This window comes from Podarcis raffonei, chromosome Z (genome assembly GCF_027172205.1).
Source record: "Podarcis raffonei isolate rPodRaf1 chromosome Z, rPodRaf1.pri, whole genome shotgun sequence".
Taxonomy (NCBI): Eukaryota; Metazoa; Chordata; class Lepidosauria; order Squamata; family Lacertidae; genus Podarcis; species Podarcis raffonei.
In genome coordinates this window covers 9,203,460-9,225,884 of record NC_070621.1, presented here as the reverse complement: position 1 = coordinate 9,225,884, position 22,425 = coordinate 9,203,460, and the positions used below count along the sequence as shown (strand labels likewise).

At 44.7% G+C, this 22,425-nt stretch overlaps 1 protein-coding gene across 1 annotated transcript in view; it reads left to right on the top strand.

Moving 5' to 3' along the window:
* The first annotated feature begins 215 nt into the window (after positions 1–215).
* Positions 216–22,425, top strand: part of NIBAN2 (niban apoptosis regulator 2) — a 98,740-nt gene continuing 76,530 nt past the window's right edge. Inside the window, exon 1 of the mRNA XM_053373477.1 lies at positions 216–502. Coding sequence (XP_053229452.1) covers positions 448–502 — 55 coding nt within the window. The 5' untranslated portion in view covers positions 216–447. The remainder of the gene's footprint in view (positions 503–22,425) is intronic.

Below are 22,425 nucleotides of genomic sequence, written 5' to 3'. Positions count from 1 at the left end.
TAATAATAATAGGAGTGGCACACCGGAAACAGCTTTTAAATTTTATTTATTTTTAGTAAACGAAAAAAGAGAAATCAAGGCAACCACACCTCTTACACGCACACACGTACAATTCTTTCTTCTCTCGCCGCCGGCCTGTCTGCAAGGGAGCGCAAGAAATAATAAGCAAGAGGCGGAGAAGAAAGGGGGCGGTGTTGAAGGCAAAAGGCGTGTCCCGGGGAAGGGAGAGCCTGGGAGTTGTAGGCGAGTTGGGCGCGAGGCAAGGCCAGCTGGGACCAAACCGCGTCCGCCTATTCCTCGCTTGCTCATGGAGTGGGTTTCCTGGCGGGGCACGTCTTCGTTTTCCTCTCCTCGTCGCCTTTAGCCGGGGCTTGGCTTTTCTCCAGCCGCTGCTTCTTCCTTATCCTCTTCGTCCTCTCCTTGCGTCTCGATCTCTCCTTCTCCGCCATGGGGGACGTGATCTCGGCACACCTGGACGACAGCAGGCGGCAGTTCATCGCAGGTGAGGCGTCTTGGTTCTCGGCGCTGGCCGGCCGAGCATGTTGTCGGCTGCAAAACAACAACCCCAGGAAGTCTGAATTGATTATTATTATTACTTTCTTTTCGCATCCAATGCTAGCCCTCCTCCGAGTAGACATATTGGCACGACTAAGGGAACCGTGCCTCTCGTTTTTCACTGGATTCACTCAGAGTAAGGCTAGCGTTGGATACATCCGCCGTGTAGCTTGGCGATGGGGAGGGGGAATAAAACCCCCAAAACGAAGGATCAGCTCCAGCCGAGTTCTCCTCCGAGTCATAGGAGCTAACTCCTAGGGACCGAGGGGTCTTTGACTTCCTCAATAAAATATGAGTCCCCCCTAAAGTTGATGGGCATTGCTATTGTGTGTGCGTGTGTGTGCACCGCATCATGTGATCGATTATGCGGGGTTGAGCTTACCTGCCCCCCCATTTTATTCAAGTTGGCAGGCACCCCTGCTCAGAGTAGACCCCGTTGAAGGGAATGTGCCTGAATTAGTCTTGTCCTTATTTCAGCGGGTCTGTTCTGACCGCGACTAACTTTGGACGCAACACAGTTTGAGGGTTGTCACTGATGCTCCCCTTACTCGGAGTAGACCCCCTTGAAATTGGTGGGCATGGCTAACTTGGGTTCATTTATTTCACTGGGTCTATTCCGAGAAGAACTTGGTTGGATACAACTTCGAGTCATCCCCCCCCATGCATTTTTAGGCGTGGTGGGGGCTGTGCAGGGGAGGCTGCCCATGGAAATAATAGTAAGCTAGGTTAACTGAGTATTTCATATTATTCTGGCTACTGCAAAGTATGATATAATGTGAATTCCACTTGAGATTTTTTTAGGGGGAGGTGTTAACCGTCTAGCTGAAAAAAAAGTTTTCGGCGGGGGAGGGATTGTGGGGAACCAGTTGATCTTGGTATTATTTCAAATGTCTTTTTGCAGGGGGAGGGGCTACCTACCTATGCAAATGATTGTACTAGTATACTGAATATTGCACGCTATTCTGGTTCGATATAAGGTGACATTACGAGAGATGTTTTTGGAGTGTGTGTGTGTGTGTGTTAGAAATCTGAGGGACGTAAGAAGTGGGGAAACTCCTGGCTGAATTTATTTCAGGCTTCGTACTATCGGAGTCTGATTCCCACCCCCCCAACACACACACCCCATTTCTTTTTTCCCCTTCTCCACGTTGCAAGTCCTTTGCTTCAATCTCTCCGTCTCCCTTCCCCGCTCTGCCTTTGGAGCGGGGTGAGAGGAGGTACCGCCTCTTTTTAAGAAGCAAGTCTGTGCAAAGGCTTGTTTGGTTTACCTAATCTGATGAAGGGGAGAGTTTAAGGAGGATGGTTGGGGGGGGGTTGCCGAAGAAGCTATAGAGGGCGAATTGTGCTTCCTTTCCTCAGTCAAGGAAGAAGCTGGCACTCAGTTCCTAAAGACCAACTTACTTCTTCCCTTGAGAATATTTATACAGTGATGTTACAAGTATTTATACAGAGATTTTTGAGAAAACCAAATAGGTCTCTGTCCCAAGGAGCCCACAGATAGTGGGGGAAAGTATGAATATTAAATTAGGATGGGAGTAGATGGGACGCGGGTGGCGCTGTGGGTTAAACCTCAGAGCCTAGCGCTTGCTGATCAGAAGGTCGGAGGTTCGGATCCCCGCGACGGGGTGAGCTCCCATTGCTCGGTCCCAGCTCCTGCCAACCTAGCAGTTTGAAAGCATGTCAAAGTGCAAGTAGATAAATAGGTACCGCTCCGGCAGGAAGGTAAACGCTGTTTCCGTGTGCTGCTCTGGTTCACCAGAAGCGGCTTAGTCATGCTGGCCACATGACCTGGAAGCTGTACACCCGCTCCCTTGGCCAATAAAGCAACATGAGCACCGCAACCCCAGAGTCGGTCACGACTGGACCTAATGGTCAGGGGTCCCTTTACCTTTAAAAGGATGGTGGTGGTGATGATATCCTATTCTTTCCTCCAAGGAGTTCTTGGTAAAAAATGTGACTGCACACGTTTATTAACCTCATGGCAGCCCTGAAATTTAGTTCAGACTGAGTGACCTAAGAGCTCCAACTTAAGATCCACTGCCAACTATGTCTCCCCTTCCCCCCAGGCAGGAATGTCATCATGCATACTTTGCACTTTGGGAATGAGGATTATGGGGATAATTGTTCTGAAAAAGGTGGTTTTTGAAGAGGGAACCTGAACAGGAAGGGAGAAAGGTGTCACTTAATGCGACACACTGACCCCCCCTCCCAATTTTCTTAAGTAAGGGCTTTTTGGAGGGGTGAAGCAGGTCTAAGCTATTACAAACGGCATAGCAGGCTGAAATTGAACCGGATGAGCCCCCAATGCATTGAAGGTCAAGTGATGGGCAAGGTGCCACCTGATGGATTTCTGCCTCTTAATGGCACAAAGGGACACAATCTTGAAGTAAGAAGGGAATGCCTTTTGTTTTTAATGTGTTCTTGTGGGGGAATGGGGAGTAAAATGTGTGTTTTGGTGCTGTGGTTGTAAAATTAGGGAGTGGCAGGACTGAGGAACGGTACACAGCAGAAGGGTGCGCCTTTGCTGCTTGTGTGCACATGGAGCAGAAAGTGGCAATAAACTCAAGAAACTATGTGAATAAAGTGCTACAAACCCCTGAGACAGTTTGCTTGCAAGGTGCTTAGGATCACTGCTCAAAGCCCCCTATTTTAAATTTTATTTGAATCATTTCTTATCCACACTTCAACTAAAACCATGAAAGTTCCCAGAGTGGCTTCAAATATATTCTCCATGAAAAATCTTGGGTACCCAAAACTTTGCAGCTGGCACTTTAGGCCTTTTCACTTGCCTGCCCCTTGCAACCCACCTTCCTTAAATGCTCAGGGGTTGATGAAATAAATATGTAATAATCCTTTGAGGACTAGATCATGCGTTCAGCCTGCGTTCAGATAGGCTTAATCTTGGACTAGGATTAGTTGGGGGACCTCACCTGAATTATTACGACTGAGCTCTGGAGACAGATAAAGAGTGATGCTTCCCTGAGCATCTGCAGAGAACCTTTCCCACTTGTCTTTACCCATCTGCCATATCTTTTATGGCAAAGGATTTCCATTTGAGGAGTAAGGAATAGGCATGGTTCTCAGTGGACTCAACCTGTAGGCATGCTGGCAGGGGGTTTCTCTTCATCTGACGCATAGGGATCAATAAGTAATGTTTTATTTTCTGGAATTTACTGGTTTGGCTTCTTATCCCAAATCTCCCCCCAAGAAACTGTGGAAGGCATACATGGAGTGTGGTGTCCCTCCCCACCCAAAAAATATCCTCCCAGCAACCCTGCAAGGTTGGTCAGATAGAGACTGGCCCGTTAAACATTGTGGAAGTCCTGGATTGTGCCTTCTCCGTCTAGACTCTCTGGGCACACAGCATTGCCAGTTTAAATTTACTTTTCGTAGTCTGGCCTGTAGGGCTGTTGGCAAAAGCACTCTCTCCCCCTCTCCCTCCCTCCTCCCACAAGGCATAGGGTAACAGGATGTATGGCTCCTTGTTGGAAAGGCAATTTCCCGCCTGCTTTCCCTCCTGCTACTGCCTTTGGGAGCAGACTGTGTTGCAGTCAGACTTCGTGACAATTACTCTTTTGCCCTTGGAAGCAAAGGGCCTGATTATAGTCTGGGAAAACTGGGTGGGAGGCTCTGCTAATTGCTGCCTACAGAGGCTTGGTGGTTCCCTAATAAAGGGTGAAGAGGAGAGAGAGGTCAGGAATCAGTCGAGGCACACTCACTCTCCTGACTCCCCACCCCCCGCCCCCGCCCCCCCACCCCGGTAACTGACAAGCCAGCAGCCCTCATCTCCCAACCCTACAAATTCTCCCTTTTGACCTCTTGCCTTTCTAAGCTTCACTTCCAGCTTTTAGAGTTGTGCATCGGGGGGGGGGGGTGTGCGCGCGAGATCATCAGGCCCAGTGGTGCTTGTATAATGACTGGTTGTGGAGGGCGTAGGGTGTCCTTAATGGAAACCTACAACAACATCTCCACACACAACTGACTCCTTCCCTCAATTATAGCCAAATCATTCTTGCTATCTTTTCTATGTACCTGATCTAAGTCACAGTCTTCTTCTTCTTCTTCTTCTTCTTCTTCTTCTTCTTCTTCTTCTTCTTCTTCAAAACGTTTTTACTGGGGATATAGCAAAGCAGATAAGTGGAATATTTATAATTGCTCTACAATAAATAGTGGTAATCAAGGGAGGCGGGTGGTTCTGTGGGTTAAACCACAGAACCTAGGACTTGCCAATCAGAAGGTCGGCGGTTCGAATCCCCGCAGTGGGGTGAGCTCCCATTGCTCGGTCCCTGCTCCTGCCAACCTAGCAGTTCGAAAGCATGTCAAAGTGCAAGTAGATGAATAGGTACAACTCCCGCGGGAAGGTAAATGGCGTTTCCCTGCGCTGCTCTGGTTCGCCAGAAACGGCTTAGTCATGCTGGCCACATGACCTGGAAGCTGTACGCCGGCTCCCTCGGCCAATAAAGCGAGATGAGCACCGCAATTCCAGAGTTGTCCGCAACTGGACCTAATGGTCAGGAGTCCCTTTACCTTTAAATAGTAGTAATACTCTTGAGAGAAAATCTTCTTGCGTTTATTTATTTCAGGGCAATGATTTCTATCCCTGATGCAAACTGTGACATGAAGAGGGGATGGATTGAATCTCCATAGCTGCTATTTGCCTGCCTGTCCCACCCCCCACCTGCGAATGCATCTCATTGCTAATTTCACGAGTAATGTTATAATCTTTCTAAAAGAAGTGCAATTCATAAATATAGTCCAACCAGTCATGCTCCCCCCCCAATAGTACTGTGAAAATTGTAGCTGAAAGATAAGGGAGCTAAGCTCCCTGTTTCCAGCCCCCCACCCATCCAGCTGTGTACACACCGCACATTTAAAGCAGATCAGTTCGCCAAAAGAATCCTGGGAACTGGAGTTCACCCCAAAGGCTACAATTCCCAGAACCCTCAACCACGCTACAGTTCCCAAGATTCTTTGAGGGAAGTCATATGCTTTAAATGCGATTTAAACCAATGGTGTGTAGGCAGGTACACATTGTGATTTGAACACAGATCAGGCCCTTTAAGGCTCCTTGGCTCCCTACGCCACCTTCCACACATTCTCATGGCTATTTATTGTACTTCCGATAAATAATAATACCAGTTGCTGGGAACAAAATGCCTCCCTACGTGAGCTGTTGGCCTGATCCAACAGGCTCTTCTTATGAATGGCATAGAAGCTATAGATAATCAGCTATTGAAAAGCAAAAGGGCTGATCCTATGGTGGGCTAGCGCTTGTGTAGCTTTTTCCATATCTGCCTTACATTTTACTGTATATTTTGGAAAGTCCTTTGTTCACTCTGCATTTGGACACCTCTTCAGATATCACCATAAAAATTTAGCCCAAATTTGAGGTCAAGGAACAGGTTTTCGCCTGTGTTTGGATGACATTTTGAATCAAGATGGTGGACTGACTAGCAGATTTTACCCACTGATTTCAAAAGTGCACAGATTTTTGTTTGTTTGTTAGAAACTGCTACTATATTTTATTTTAGAGCATGCTTTGTTCTGTGGTGATGGGGGATTGTGCCAAAGCAAATATCCGAAGCCCCTATATTTGATGTTCTGTCATGTGTTTTTACTGTTGTACACCACCCTGGGATCTTTTGATAAAGAGCTGTATATGAATTGAAATAATAATAATAATAATAATAATAATAATAATAATAATGCTATGTTAAATCATTTTTAGGGCACAATTTCCAATGTTGCAAAAGTGAGGGAAGAATCTTTATCATCTACTTTTAAAACGTGGATTGTGGTGAATGGTTTGTTATAAAATTCAAGTGAAGATGGTGTGTGTGTGTGTGTGTGTGTGTGTGTGTGTTTGTGTGTGTATCTGTATCTGTCTTATAGGGAACTTAGCCTTATATCCTGTCAAATTCTGTGTCCATCAAACTAAGGATGCTGCTGATGTGGTGTCTTCTAGAGTTTGTTGGACTACAATTCCAGCCAGCCCCAGCCAGCAAGGCCAATGGTCAGGGCTGATGGGAATCGCAAACAACAACATCTGGAAAACACCGTTTTAGTGACCCATGGTTTAACCTAGTGCTGACGGTTCTGACTGGCAAGTGCTCTCCAGGGTATCAGAGGTTTTCTCCATCGTCTGCCACCTAATACTTTTTTAAGTGGAGATGCTAGGATTGAACTTGGGACCTTCTGCATACAAAGCAGGGGTTCTACCGCTGAGCTACAGCCATTCTCCAACTTAGGAAGCTTCCCTATACTGAGTCAGACCATTGCTCCATCTATCTCAGTGTTGTCTATGCTCACTGGCTCTCCATGATTTCAGACAAGGGGCACTCCTAGCCCTACCTGGAGGTGTCAGGATTTGAACCTAAGACCTTCTGCTCTGCTGCTCAGTTGTGCGCTTTCCGCAAATGACTCCGGAGTACCTAGGAATTTCCGACCCAAATCTGCTTGTTTCCACTGCCCCTTGGAAACTTCATGTTTCTGAAGTGCTGGTTGATATATCTCTGAGCATGTTTAAAGCAATTATCTGCATGGCACTGAAGTCCACCCGTGGCAGGAGCAGTCCTAAAGCAATTATCTGCATGACACTGAAGGCCACCTGTGGCAGGAGCAGTCCTTTTCATTAAGTATTTCATCTGCTGAGCACCTGATCTGCTGCAGCTGAGCCAAGTACCCAGATGTTGCTCAATGATGACTCAAGCTCCTTTGTGACTGAATGGAATAGATGAGTAGGCCTTTTAGTGGGAAACGGCTGGCTATTCAGTCCTTCCCCCTTGCAGAATTGTGAATCACACTAGGCTTCAATTCTGTGGAAGCTAGACACCTCATAGGACTAACTTTGCTGGTGTTGGTGAACTTTGCATTGTGCATTCACAGCTATTTGTTGCCTGTGATGGTATCAGGGGAGTTATATGTAATCATGCTTTCAGTACTGTTTGTACCTGCAAAAGCTTTGAGGTACCTACACTTATTCTTTTCTACTCTACAGCTTCCAGCTGAACTTCTGTAATTTCACAAATGTTTCAGGCTGTTGTACTTTTGCCCCATGTTTGTTGCATTGTAGTGTAAGACAGCAATAATACAATAACATTGGGTAGCATCGCAAGACAACTAATAATTAAATTTAGATCCTGCCCTCCTTCTCCTTGCTTCATTTAAAGATTTTCAGAGACTTTGAGACTAAAGATTTCATTTTGTACTTGTTATGGTTTGAAGGAATTATATAAAGATTGTCTATTGCGTATGTACAAGGTCATTGTGTTGCCTAGACATTGCTGACGTCCTCTTTGCAACACAGGGGTTTGTTTGGTTACTACTTACTTCTTCTCAAAGTGGCAGACATGAAAGTGATAACTTAATAAAAGCATCTTGAAAACAATTCCAATTTAGATGCAAGTGGGAAAGATTACTACTTAAAAGACTTCAGTAAGCACCAAAAAGATAAGAGATGGCATAGAATCATATAACTGTAGAGTTGGAAGGGACTGTGAGGGTCATCTAGTCCAACCCCCTGCAATGCAGGAATCTCAGCTAAAGCATCCATGACAGATGGCCATCCGACCTCCGCTTAAAAACCTCTAAGGAAGGAGAGTCCACAACCTCCTGAGGGAGTCTGTTCCACTGCTGAACAGCTCTTACTGTCGGAAAGTTTTTCCAAATATTTGGTCGGAATCTCCTTTCTTGCAACTTGAAGCTGTTGGTTTGAGTCCTATGCTCCAGAGCAGGAGAAAACAAATTTGCTCTCTCCTCCATGTGACAGCCCTTGAGATATTTGAAGATCGCTGTCATATATCCTCTAGTCTTCTCTTTTGCAGGCTAAACATACCCAACTCCCTCAACCATTCCTCATAAGACTTGGTGTGCAGACCCTTGATCATATTGACTGCCTTCCTCTGCACACGTTTCAGCTTGTCAACATCCTACTTAAATTGTGGTGCCCATAACTGGACATATTATGCCAGGTGTAGTCTGACGAAGGCAGAATAGAGTGGGTCTATTACTTCTCACAACACTTCTGTTCATGCAGCCTAGAATTACAACAGCTTTTTTTTTTTTTTTTTTTGCTTCTTCATCACACTGCTGACTCATGATAAGTGAGTGAGAATTTGATCCCTGGTCTCCCAGACACTGGTCCGACACTCTAACCACTAGGCCACACATAAAACGGGATGTGTGGGGGCGGTTAATTAAAAATCCATCATTAATGCATTAGTGTTGCATCAATTAAATATTGCAGAATAATGCACCTGCAAACCATTGCACCCCCCCCCAATTTCCAGGAATTATAAAACAGGAGTATGGGACGCGGGTGGCGCTGTGGGTTAAACCACAGAGCCTAGGGCTTGCCGATCGGAAGGTCGGTGGTTTGAACCCCCCCCCGACAGAGTGAGCTCCCATTACTCGGTCCCCGGCTGGAAGGTAAACGGCATTTCCGTGTGCTGTTCTGGTTCGCCAGAAGCGGCTTAGTCATGCTGGTCACATGACCCGGAAGCTGTATGCCGGCTCCCTCAGCCAGTAAAGTGAAATGAGCGCCACAACCCCAGAGTCGGCCACAACTGGACCTAACGGTCAGGGGTCCCTTTACCTTTACCTGTAAGACAGGAATGGCACACATTGGACCCTCCAGATGTTGTTGGACTACAGCTTGCCATTCCTGACCGTTGCTTTCATCCTGATGCTAAATGTTGGTTCTAGGCACCTCTCTCTGGGCTAGCAAGGGAGGTGGCTGACATGTCAACCTGTGGATGTTGCAGCTGCACATGCGCTATGCAAACCTCCCTGACCACACACACCCAGGCTTGGGAGAACTGAGTGCTGCATTCTGTGGTTTCTTTGTTGTTTTTTCATTAGGCTTCATTCCTATCTGATCTTCCTCCTTTGTGCCCAAACTGGCCCTGTTTCTCCCCCCCCCCTCCTTAGAGGGCAGGAAGGGAGGGAAAGAAAAATAGGTTGTAAATTCAGGAGAGGATTTGTGGTTCATCATGCTCCTCCCAAGAAGCATGATAAGCTGTCTCTTTGCACTTTAGCTTGTATTTATTTATTTTAAAAAAACCTATACACCACAATTTATTTATTTCTTAAAAAATCAAAGTGGTTTGCGAACAATATATATAAAATAAAAACATAAATATTAAAATTGCATATAACTGGCTAACCGTAGCATATTTTTTCTGTCTTACTTGAATTGTCTGCATAAACTGGTTGCAAATAAAATAAAAAAATAAAAATGGCAAATGTTTGTGCAATGCTAACGTGTGATAACTTGGCCACAATCGTGACTTTCCTGCAGGGGCACTTGTCATGTTATCCAAATACATTTGCATGTGGAATGGCCCTAGCTCAGGGTTTGCCATGACTCACTCTAGCAGTAATTACATTAAAGTAATTACTGATTTACTAATAATCATTTTTGAAATTGAAATATCGATAATGAGCAGTCTCATCTCCAGAGTTGCTCAGAAAGTGTAAGAAACCAAAAGATCTGGAACTGATTCTGTTCCACTTCCGAGGTGGAACATACTGTACGTAGAGAAGATGTGGCAGGATCCTGACAGTCCTCAGAGTTGACCCACTGAAATCAGTGGACTTAAAGCTAGTTATGTTTATTCATTTAAGTGTTCCTTCTCTAGGTCAGCCTAGCACATAGGCTGGATATAACCCTCTGTCTTTATTGTTTTAAATGAATTTTGGTGGGGTGTGTGTGTCTGATTTTGATTAGTGTCTGCTTTCTCAAATAAAGAGCATTTTCCAGCAGAAGAATGAGAGACATTCCCTTTATCAAAAGCATAGCGTGACAAGCACCCCGCCCTGTTTTCACCAGGTCCCACCTTTTCATATAAGTGTTAGATAAAGAACGTATAAAACCAGTGTGTGGAACTTAAAAATTTGCGTCTCTCTGGCAAAGCACAGAATTCTCTCTCCAGCATTTTCTTCTCTCATCAGTTACTGCTGATATAAAAAGTTGCAGTTCTGATAGTTGTTTCTTTATTTTGCCCACTCTGTAAGTAAACTATGGGCGCCTGGTCAGACCTTGCCTGATCTCTCCTTTAAAAGTCTCCAAATAATTCCTCTTTCAAAGCAACATATAAAGGGCAGTACGTGGCAACATGCTATAACTTCTTCAGTGTGGGCTAAACCATGAAAAGTATGCCATGAAAAGTATCCCTTCAACTGTGGCGAGAAGAAACATGGGAGGTGGGGTGAAAGCCACAGTTCTGGGGTGGCATTCTGTTGGGGTGGAAATTGACTCTTTCCCAGTATTATCAGATCAATTATTTGATGAGGAGGGAGGAGGCACAGCTCAGTGAAGGAAGGAGGCTGCGTGCCTGTGCGCAAGAGCGTGGGATAGCCACACCTGTTGCTGGCATGCCACATCCAGAGGGTTAGCTGAGGGTTATCCTTAGGGCCCAAAAGGGTTAGTCACCCCTACTCTCGGCCAAACATACTCTGCTCTCGGCTAAACTCTTAATCCCAATGTGATTCTTGGGGTATGAGAAATGATTACTCCCTTTGAACATATGCACAGTTGGTTTCTTTTCTAGAGAGCAGCCACAGCATATAGCTCAGGTTAAGTGGGAGAGGTTTCTCTGTTAAAATCAAAACAGTTGACTTGCAGGTAGATGTAATCCCCTGGTGCGGTTCTCTTCAGAAATTCCAGCAGGTCAGAGATGTTAACCTGTGGCAAGGAAACCAACCAAGTGCCTTGTGGCACCTGAAAGACTGACTGGTTTTAGATAGCTAGCAAGGCAAATAGACAGATAGGCGCCAGCTCCTAGGAGCCAATGGACTTTTGCCCCCTTCACCCCTTTCTTAGGGGGCCTGGCCTCCTCATGATGTTGCACAGTGCTCATGGCATCAGAACATTGTGTTAGACCCCTCAATCATCTTGAGAAGATGTTGCCTCTGGATAGATAGAATTTTGTCACGAAGTGGATGAGTGATCTTCAGGTGTCAGGTGTAATTGGGAAAAGAGAGGAGGGGATAGTAAACAATGGGCCCAAAAATCCATGCAAGGCAATGCTAGAGGTATAGTTTGTGATGTTTCTGAACAAGATAGCATGGGGACATAATATACTGCCATATATGATGTCATGCTATTGGTCCACCAAGCTCAGTTTTATTAACTATGACTGGGAGTGGCTCTCCCAATTTCAGACATGGTCTCTCTCTTCCAACTGCCCCTGCAGATACTCTGCCACTGAGCTATGCTTCCATCAGTAGCTGTGTCACTGCCAGCCTTCCCAACTTTGCTAGTTGTTCACTTCATCTGTAATGGAAGAGAGTTTGCTGACCTTCACTGAGCCGCAATTTTCTGCCAAACTAAAGTTAAGCAGTTTGTTTTCCTGTGTGGATATATATTGCCAGGTGAGAATGCTCCATGCATCTGGCAAAGTGGGCTCTGGTCCAAGATACTTCTGGCCCAATGAGACAGAGTCTTTCAGATGCTTCTAAACTTCTTGCTGAATCACAGTGAGCATGGAACCCAGAGAAAGCTTGGCTACCCATCATCAGCATTGCTCAGCTAGTCACCATAGTAAGGTTATTTAGACAGTCCTAAGTAATGTTATTCCTTACTGGGAGGGTCCTTAGTTCAGTGGCAGAGCACCTGTTCTGTGTGCAGAAGGTCCCAGGTTCAATCACTATATTCCTAGGTTGGGAATGTGGCGGGTTTGCAGTCTGTAATAACATGCCTTGTCTTGTCTTCAGGGACCATTGACTTAGTGCCTTTCTCAGAAGACTGCATTGCCAAAAGTAGGAGCTGCCCAAGTTGGGCAAAGCTGTGGCAACATCTGGAATACTGAGCTCCATTGCATCAGAGTAGGGTGAACACAGATGCTGGCCAGTTTTTGAAACCAGTATGTGACCTGTCAGCACCTCTCTCCTCACCATCCACCCCAGTGTCATACAGCTGGCCTGTTTTGCAGACAGTGGATGGTTTTTCTTGCCCTGCTTCATCTGGGGATGCTGGTTTGAGACTGGAGATGGCTGTGATGCGGAAGAGGAGGTTCACACAGTGCAGAGTTAGATGGTGAAACTTTCCCCAACGAGAGGAAGGAACGGCCACCAGCCTGGATGGCTTTGAAAGAGGATTAGACAAATTCGCTGAGGAAAAAGCTCTCAGTGGCTGCTAGTTGTGATGGCCATGTTCCACGACCACTGTTGGAGACAGTATGCTGCGTTGTTGGAGAACAGAGGAGGGAAGAGGGCTCCTGTGCTCAGGTCCTTTGCTGGGTTCCCAGAGGTACCTGGTTGGCCATTGAGAGGACAGGATGCTGGGGTGTGACGTCCAGCCTTGGGATTTTTGTGGCCCAAGTTGCTTCCTAGGGAATCTGCCTTGAGAAAGTGTCCATTTGTTTCTACTGACTGTCTTCATGTGTATTTTTTAAATCAAGTGTTTAAAAGATGCCTCAAGTCTAGGAGGAGCCTCCTGTTGACAGGAAATGAAACCTGGTAGCCTTGCAAATGAACATTATGTGAGCCCTGCTGGATCAGTCCAGTGGCCCATCTAGACCAGCATCCTGTTGTCACAGGGGTCTATGGAAAGCCCACGAGGAGGAGCTCCCTCACCTTCAGTTTCTAGCAGTTGCTATAGAAGCACTGCTGCCTCCCAATAGAGGCAGTAGCCATAACCCTGGAATGTCTCTTTGCTTGACGATGGTTGTGCTGGTGGCTGCTTTATGCAACACCCCTAAAAGAGGGCGAAATAGGACATGGCCTTGCAGATGCATTTTTTTTTTTATTCATAGATGCAAATTTAGAAGTAATATATATGTTACATATTTATGAACCACCTTCCATTTAGAACAAATTTAGAATTTAAAACAAGGCAATTTACATAAAACAACTAAAAATAGCTTTAAAAACTGTACCAAAACAACAACAAAACAAGCCGGCAACTAAATACAGGTTTAGGAAAGATATGGAATATCTCTTAGGTTCTGGCCAGGGCAAAACACCTGTCATGCATACTTAACCACCATAAGAATTCTGAGGGTGCTGAATTCTGCACCCAGGACCTAGGTGCAGAGCAGGACAGCAACTAAGCAGTCTCATGTCTTTTTTGCTCTTCCCTTTTGAGATACTGAATTGTAGAGTTGGAAGGGATCTCATCGTAAAAATAATCATATTTTTTTAATGAAACACCTTTTACAGTCATCTCTATGTGATTTAAAAACATACCATAAAACCAGTGTCTAAAACAGTACAAAAAAGGTAAATAATAAAGAGAAGTGTAAAAACAATGTGGAATAAACACTAAAAGCTGAGAGACCTTCTCAACCAGCTGGAAAAGCTTCTGGAAACAAAAAAAAAAATGTTCTAAAGAGTTTAGCTAGTGGGGTGCCTGCTGTGTTTCAACAGTGATCCTGTTTCACAGAACAGTGGCCACCACACACAAAGCCCTGCTCTTAGTTGATCCCTGGAAATCATTCATTAGGTGAGTGTTCGCATAATGAGCCCACAATTTCCATTTATTGCTGTGGGGAAATTTCTAATGCCTTCCTGACTGTGGAATTTTGAGCCAGCAAAGTTGGGGGGATGGAATGCTGATTTGTCCAGTCAATCACCCTCCCTTCTTCTGTTCCTCAGCCAGCCAGTAGAAGGTAGACAGGAAGTAAAAAATTCAGATATCTGAATTTTCGGTGTGTATAGCAAGGTTTTCATATACCGAACATTCATAAAGGGGGACCTGTGTGTGCATCTCGCCCCTAGTGGGGAATACTGTAACATGGTAGCCTGCTTGGGATAGGATTCCCAAGGAAAAAAATGAACATGTGAAAAGGTTCTGAAGCGGCCCACAGAATGCCAGTGTGTTTGAAGCTGTGTGCTCCTTCGTAGTTGTCACTTTGAATCGGACAGGGAGAAGCAGCTTCTTTTCCTTTGTAATAGCTTCCTGGAGGTTTTTGCATACTTGTGGTCTGCTGGATGGCTCCAAGCTCTTGATGCTGCCTGAAGTGCTGCCATGCTGGTTCTAGCCTGGGCTTTGCCTGGAACATCCTGTTCTGTGTGGTTGCCTTTCCAAACTGCTTGTGATGTGAAAGAGCTGCTTTGTGCCAGCCCCTCCTTTTTTCACTCTTTGTCCCCAAATCCCTGGTTGGTTGCTACTGCTGCAAACCCTGGATATCTGAGTGCATTGGCACCTCAGTGAAGAATTTGCTCACATGTGGCTTCGACCATAAACCCTTCCTAAGGCACATTTTTTATAAGTTAGTCTGCAAGACTAAACTAGAAAACTAATTAAATCCCGTAGTAGCTTTGTAAAAGCCCGAGACCTGTGCAAGTCTGGATTCAGACGCCTGATGTTTGGTATCTATGACTTCTGCGCCCCCGTCATGAGTTATGGTACTTTGAAGCGGGGGGAACACCAGTCTGCTGTTGGTTCGATTAATCTGTATCATGGATGGGAAACCTCAGGCCCAAATGCAGCCATCCATGTCTTTATATTTCTCCCTCAGAACTCTTCCCAGGCCACACTCTACACCAGCCATCTTGAGTGTTTTTGCTTGGCTGGAATGTGTCTGTTAACTCTGTTTGTGCCTCTTCCTTGCCTGGATGGAGGATAGAGAGCGGTGTGCAAGTGTGTGTAAAATCTAGCTTAGTGTATGGAGGTAAAATTTGCATTCGTAGCCCTACCCACTTTTGCCTCTGATCCCACTCACCACTTGCATGTAGCTCCCATACAGTTACCTAGAATTAAATGCAGTTCTTCGGCTGAAAAGACTCCTCATCCCTAATCTGTATTAACTGGCAGTCAAATGGCCTAGTCTGACATTTTGGAGGAGGGGGGTGGGTTTTACCTTCAGCAACGATGCTTATTCCAAGGGTTCCCATTTTTGCATGTCAAATGCTTTCTTCGTTTGAATCAATGGTCCCTATGTGTTCCCCCCCCTGTGCTAAGAATCTTCCAACAAATTCTGTGCCAAGCACAGCTCAGTTCTGTGACCAGTAAGAATTAAGCAACATGAGACATCACTCATGCTAAGAGCAAACTCAGTTGCTTAGTGTTAACAAGATTTAAGCCAAAATGGGACTATTGAGAAACAAGATGGGAGACATTGGCATGCTTGGTGGAGCACTATCATTTGGGAATATATATATTGTGACCCCATGAGTGTGAAACAGAATATGGGGTGGGAGGGAGATGACTGAATGATATGTGTGTGTGATAAGAGAGGAAATGAGCAATTGTCATTGAATAGATGAAAATCTCAAAACCAAGTTAACTGAAAATATATATTCATATTGTGAAGTATTTTGAAAAGTATTCTTTTGTGTAGGAAGTATGCTAGACTGACATTTATGTATATAATGGGGTGCTGAAGAGTAGGGTTAGAAAAGATAAAATCTCTTCCCAGTTGGATGGGGACCATGAGTGAGCAACTCCTTGTGCTTCAGGATTTCTGTGGCTTGAGCACAGGCATTTCCAAGTTGTTAAAAATAATGGCCTCTAATCTGGATTCTGTTGCCTGCTTCTGGGCTGGAGGAGGTGCTGGGGGAAACAGCTGGGACCTCTTTCTGATGCTGACAGGGAAGGCCACTCAGATCTGCCAGGAAGAGATCTGCTTGAAACTGTAGGCAGCTCTGTAGGGTGAATTTCTTGGTTTAGGCAGCGGTGAAACCTGCATGTCCCCTCTCATCCAAAAAGACTCATCTACTGTATTGCAGAATTCACTGGAAAGCTTGGGTGATGCAGCCATAATCAAAGGGATGTTGTGGAGGTATACCACTAAGAGACTTGTAATATTAGGTGACTTAGACATGGTCATACATAAATAGGTGCCTATCTGCGATTTGATTTTGGTATTAAGCTTGACCAAAGTTCGGCCATGCAGGGGGAGTTCATTCGTGAGTGAATTTCAGACCCCAATACCTCTGAAAATGCCATGTGCCACATGTGTGCAACTTCCTTTCCTATACACCTTTAAACTTTGGTTCTCCCAGGCACCTGGAGCCCAGAATGTGTGGGAATAATTCATTGACCTGGTTCCCTCCCTGGAAAACATCACCCAGGGCGAGAAAAGCGATCTACAAACCCAATTTACTCTGCTATGCTCAACCTCTAAGGCTAGAAGATTATATACAAGGATTTGTGTGCAGTTGCAACAGTGCTGTAGTGCATTTAAGCCAAAGTGCTTCTCAGTTGGCCACACAGGTATTTAAGGTAGAAGGTTGCACAAAACTGGATGCTCCCTTGGTTAGAGCGTGGGGCTGATAATGACAAGGTTGCAGGTTCGATCCCTGTATGGGGTGGCTGCATATTCCTGCATTGCAGAGGATTGGACTAGAGGGCCTCAGGGTCCCTTCCAACTCTACAGTCCTGTGATCATATGCGCAGTTGTCATAATGCTACTGTGTAATTAGTTGCAAAGTGATTCTTTGCTCGCTGTGGAGTGTGTGTGTGTGTGTTTAAAGAATATCAAAATTATCTTCCCTGCTGAACTGGCAGAAACCCCTTCTTCATATATGATACTGCTGCATCCCACTTTTATTTACACGCCCTAAAGGTGGCCAGTAAACACTTGCTTTTTCTTAGGTAGCATTTTAAAAACAAGTGCTGTGTTCTATTGATTTTTACTGGCGCTTAAAATATTCAAAGCGTTATCTAAAATTCAGATACATTCTAAATACTAGCTTTATGGCTTGGTTAGTTTTACTTCACACCGCCCTCCCCCCCAATAACTGCCGCTTTCCCATAAGCCACCCTGACTTTTTCTGAGATCACAGGTACTCCACAGCCAAAAGCTGGGACAACATAATATTTACTTCTCTAACACCTGGCCATTGTGGGGGCACCTCAGCAGTAATTTATTTGATTATCTGTTATTTGTTTATTCATATACACTGATGCTGGGGTGGGGAGGGGCACACCATGAAACTCAGGTATTTGATATCCCGTTCTTTGGAGAAAAAAGTACTGAAGCAAAGAAAGACAGCTAAGGAAGGTGTATTTAGAAAGACATTTTAAATACATATTGTTGCAGAATTTTGCATACTACAGAAGAGGAAGTCGTTGTGTAATTGGAATATTGTACTACAGATAAATAAACTACCCCCAGTACTTTCAGAGATAAACAGGATCCAAACCCCACCCCACAAATTACAATTCAAGGTGCAATATAAAATAATTTATATACCATTAATATAAACTGAATAGGCTGTCAAACACGTGGTTTGATTTTATTGCATGTGCTTATACAAAAGAGCTTGGCTGTCGACTACCAGCGACTTATAGCAAATTATGGACAGATTCTTTTATTTATCATCTCTTAGTAAGGTGACTTTCAAACTATAGGTTTTCTGTATCTCATATGAATCTGTTCTTCCATGGGCGGTAGGGGGAGAATTTATTGAATGTTTTTCTTTTTTTCTTTTAAAGCAAGATTTGAATATTATAGGTGATTTCTTCCATTACATTTTTACAAAATACAAAATTTTTGCCTGGCAAATAAGGAAAAACAAAAGATTCCCCCACAGAATTCAGGATACCCGTACCAGTTTTGTACATTATTGGGACCATCCCACTGTGTTCCTGTGCATGTGTATATCTGAAAAAGAGAAACCAAATAGTCATAAATTCATCTCTTTTCTGTTCGTGAAATTTTCTGCAGCAAGTCTGCATGCCAGTTTTTGTCATGCCAGTAGTTCAGATCCTTAAGAAAGACATTTATTTAGAAATATGAACTGGCTTGCTGTGGCCCTCTTCATTGCTTTTGCGGGTGGTCTTGAGAAACCTTCCCTGGCTTCAGGGGCAGGGGGGAAACAGGGACAGGGAGTGGGGAGGCTACTCTCTGACCATCAGCTTCTGCCTAGCAACTTCATCCGCTGACTTCAGCCTCCCAACTTCCATCTATTCATGCATTTCCCCCAGTTTCCTTGCACACATTCCGTTCATGCGTTCTCTCTCCATTCATTCACATTTGTGCCCTGGCTTCAACCCACAAATATCCACTCTTGATTGGCTTCCAAAGGTGAATTTCAGCTAGCTTACATCAGCAAACAACAGCCTACTTCAGCCTTATGACATCTCCTGGTTCCTGAATGCAAACTTCTCCCCACCTTCTGCCCACCGCCATCAGCCAGCTTCCTCTAGGTCCAATTTGAGACATCAGCCAGCTTGCAATGTGGATATCAGTCACCTTCAAGCCACAACCCCCCCTCACCAAAGCAATCCCACTCAGCAAGCAAACTTGGCTTTCTCTTGAATCCATAGCATCCTTCAGCCAGATGATTGCTTCCTTTCATTCGACAGTTCATTTCCTCCTTGTGGAAGATGATCAGCCAATATGGCATGTCTCATTTACACTGTTGCAAACTCTCCCACTTAACATGGCAGTTGTTCCAGAGGGACTAAGGTGAAGATCTTAACTGTCAGACTCAGTTTCTACTATGCAGAAATCAGGCTCAGGTTTGTCCTGTGCACAGAGCAAAATAGTCACAACAGCTGTTCCCTGCTGTGTTCTGCTGGGGAAGAGGACCTTAATCCACAGAGTTTTCCTTTGGTCCACTTTTATATCCACTCACAGTCATGTGACTTGGGGACGTCACAGACACTCTACAGCCAGTGGCAACACTTGAGGAGGCATCGTCACAATCTCCTCAGGCCTCACAATTCTGGGTTTATGAGAATGAAGCAGCAACTAGGGCTTCTAATTCTCATTTTTGTTCAGGAGGCCCTATTCCAGCTCTGTGAAAGCCAGAGGTTTTTTTGCACACATACCCCCAATCTCACCCTCCAGTTAAGCAAGAAGCATAATCACGGTTCAAGAAAACATTTGAACCAGGCCAAAGCATTTGAGGTGGAGGCAAAATGGAAGCATAGTTCTGGGGGCCAGATAGAGAGTTTGGACACCATGCTAGGCTGAAACTCTCCTTAGCTGCTGAGAGTAACCTGGGAGGCAGCACACATTCCCAGAGTCCCATCAAACCATTCTTTGGCTTACTGTGGCATGCAAAGCAGGCCTTTGTTTTGGGATTAGAGCAATCTATAAATTATCAGATAATGTCTCCCTTGGAAGCTTCTTTCTGTGTTTGTTGTGGAACTGTGTATCACTTGGCATGCTACATTGATGCCGGGGGTTTGCTGACGGAAATACGCTGAGTGAATCCTGTTTGGCAGGAAATTCTGCACATTCCAGTGCCTTTATCACCACGATATGGGAGAGTCATCATGGCCTTGAAGGGTCCCAGTGGGTGATGACCACCAGCTGTTCGAGCAAAACATATAGAATCCTATCATCTTGCCATGGTGCAAGGCTAAGAGCGGTGTTCATTGACCATGCATGTAGGTTTCTAGCCCTTCCCAGCTGGAAGAGATCACTTTCCCCTCTAAGTACCAGGTGCTAGGAATCACAATTGGGGAGAGGGCTGTCATATTCTGTTCCAGCTGCAGGCTTACCACAGGAATCTGGTGGGCCACTGGGAGAACAGGATGTTGGGTTAGACTGGCCAGTGGCATGATCAATGAGGTTCCTCTCGTGACCTTTTGTGCTTCTTTAGAAGCTTCGGCTATCTAAGAAAACTTCAGCCTTCAGCCTTCCCTCTTAACTATGGGTCATAGGCAATAGTTGTTCTACTCAGAGCAGACCCATTGAGATTCTTACACATGGTGAATTTAGGTCCATTTGTTTCAGTGTGTCGACTCTGAGTGGAATTTAGTTGGCTACAGCCCTATGTCTCCCATGCTCCTGCTTTTAACTCTCAGAACTGTTGTAATTTTAAATGGCTTCTAAGTTAACTTTTCAAAATAAGATGAATCATTGAATTGTAGAGTTGGAAGTGACCCCCTAGGTCTTTTTCACATGTACTACTAGTAAGCCAGATGTCCCACATCCTAAATTTGTGCATCTGGTTCTTCCTGCCTAAGTACAGAACCTTACATTTGTCCCTATTGAAATTCATTTTGTTAGCTTGGGCCCAGTTTTCCAATCTATTATAGTCATTTTGAATTCTAATTATGTCTTCCGAGGCAATAGCTACCCCTCCCAGTTTGGTCTCATCTGCAAATTTAATGAGCATCCCCTCAATTCCTTCATCCAAGTCAGTTCTGAAGATGTTGAACAACAATAGACCCAGGACAGAACCCTGTGGCACCTCACTTTTATCCAAGATGATGAGGAACCATGAATGAGTACTCTTTGGGTTTAGTCAATCAGCTACAAATCCACCTAATAGATACCTTGTTCAACACACATTTTACCACCTTCCTCAGAAGAATATCATGGGGAACTTTGTCAAGAACCTTATTTAAATCAAGATACAATGTGTCCACAGCATCCTCCTGATCCACCAAGCTTGTAACTCCATCAAGAAAGAAAGAAATGAGATTCATTTGACATGACTTATTTTCGAGAAACCCATGCTGGGTCTTAGTAATCACAGGATCATTTCTAAATGCTCACAGACCAACTTTTCCTGGTACCAATGTCAAAGTCATCAGTCGGTAGTTACCTGGATCTTCTCCCTCCCTACTTTGAAGATGGGGACAACATTTGCCCACCCCAGTCTGCAGGGACCTCACCTGTTCTCCCAAGAATTCTCAAATATCATAGACAAAGGTTCTCAGATTATATCCACAAGCTCCTTTAGTACCCTTGGATGCCGCTCATCAGGCCCTGGAGATTTGAATTCATTTAAAGCAGCTAGGTGTTCCCTTACTACCTATTTTCCTATCTTGGGCTTCAGCTCCCTCCTTACATTAGTTACTGTACTTTGTTATCACCAGGCCCAAGCATCACTTTCCTTTTGGGTGAAGACAGAGGCAAAGTAGGTGTTGAGTAGTTCCGCCTTCTCTCTGTCACCCAATAGCATTTCTCTGTCTTCTTCACACAGAGGACCTGTCATCGCTTGTTCTTCCTCTTGTTTTGCACCTCTCCTCAGGTCATACCCCTTGCTGCCACTGCTTTGTGCCCTTACTGTTTTGCCTTAGTTGAAATGTTATCTTTGAACTTTGATAATGCCTTTTGCTCGTCTGGATGGAGGATAGAGAGGTGTGTGTAGAAACTTGCCTACTATATACAAAGGTACAATTTACGTTGATTGCTCCACCCACTTTTGCCTCTGGCCCCACCAACAATTGGCATGTAGCCCTCAGAAGGTGTGGCCCTCAAACTGAAAAAGGATCCCCAACTAATGTAGAAGCTGCTGATTTGAAGTGTGTCTGTGTGCTTAAACTTTGCTTCACTGACAAGATAAAACCATTTCAAGATATGAAAGCCTTTCCTTACTCAAGAGCAGCTGGAGGCGAAATCGTCATGACAGATCAATTATGTGGGTGGGGCATTTGAAAATGCAGCTTTCAATATCTTCCCTTTCTCCTGGACTGTGAGGACCTAAAATGGGCCCATTCCAAAACAACTGCTGGCATCATATTAAATCTTTGTAAGATCAAGATTCTGCTTGATGAATCGTATGTAATTTGGCCAAGGATAATCTTCCAAGCTATGTTAGTGTTGTTGTTTTTAAAACACTTTAGCGTGTAAAACCATAGGCTCCTCTGGGATGGAAAAGATCCTTCATAATGTTACTGGTAGCTGACTTTCCATCTCTATAATGTGAGTTATAACTTTTCTCATTGGGTTTCACCAGAGATAGGGAACTTGTGGCCCTCCAGATCTTGTTGCACTCCAGTTCCCATCAGCCCAAGCCAGGATGGGCTCAGGTGTGATAGAAGATATAGTCCAGCAACATCTGGAGGGGCAAAGGTTCCCCACTCCTAGGTCACACCCTTTTCTTTCATCAGTCATGAATTCAACTGGGATGAGAAACCAAGAGGGGGGAATAAAGCAGCCCTGACTTCTTCAAATCTGCCAAATAAAGAAGAAGAATACTATATATTAATGGCACATAACAGGAGAATTTAAAATG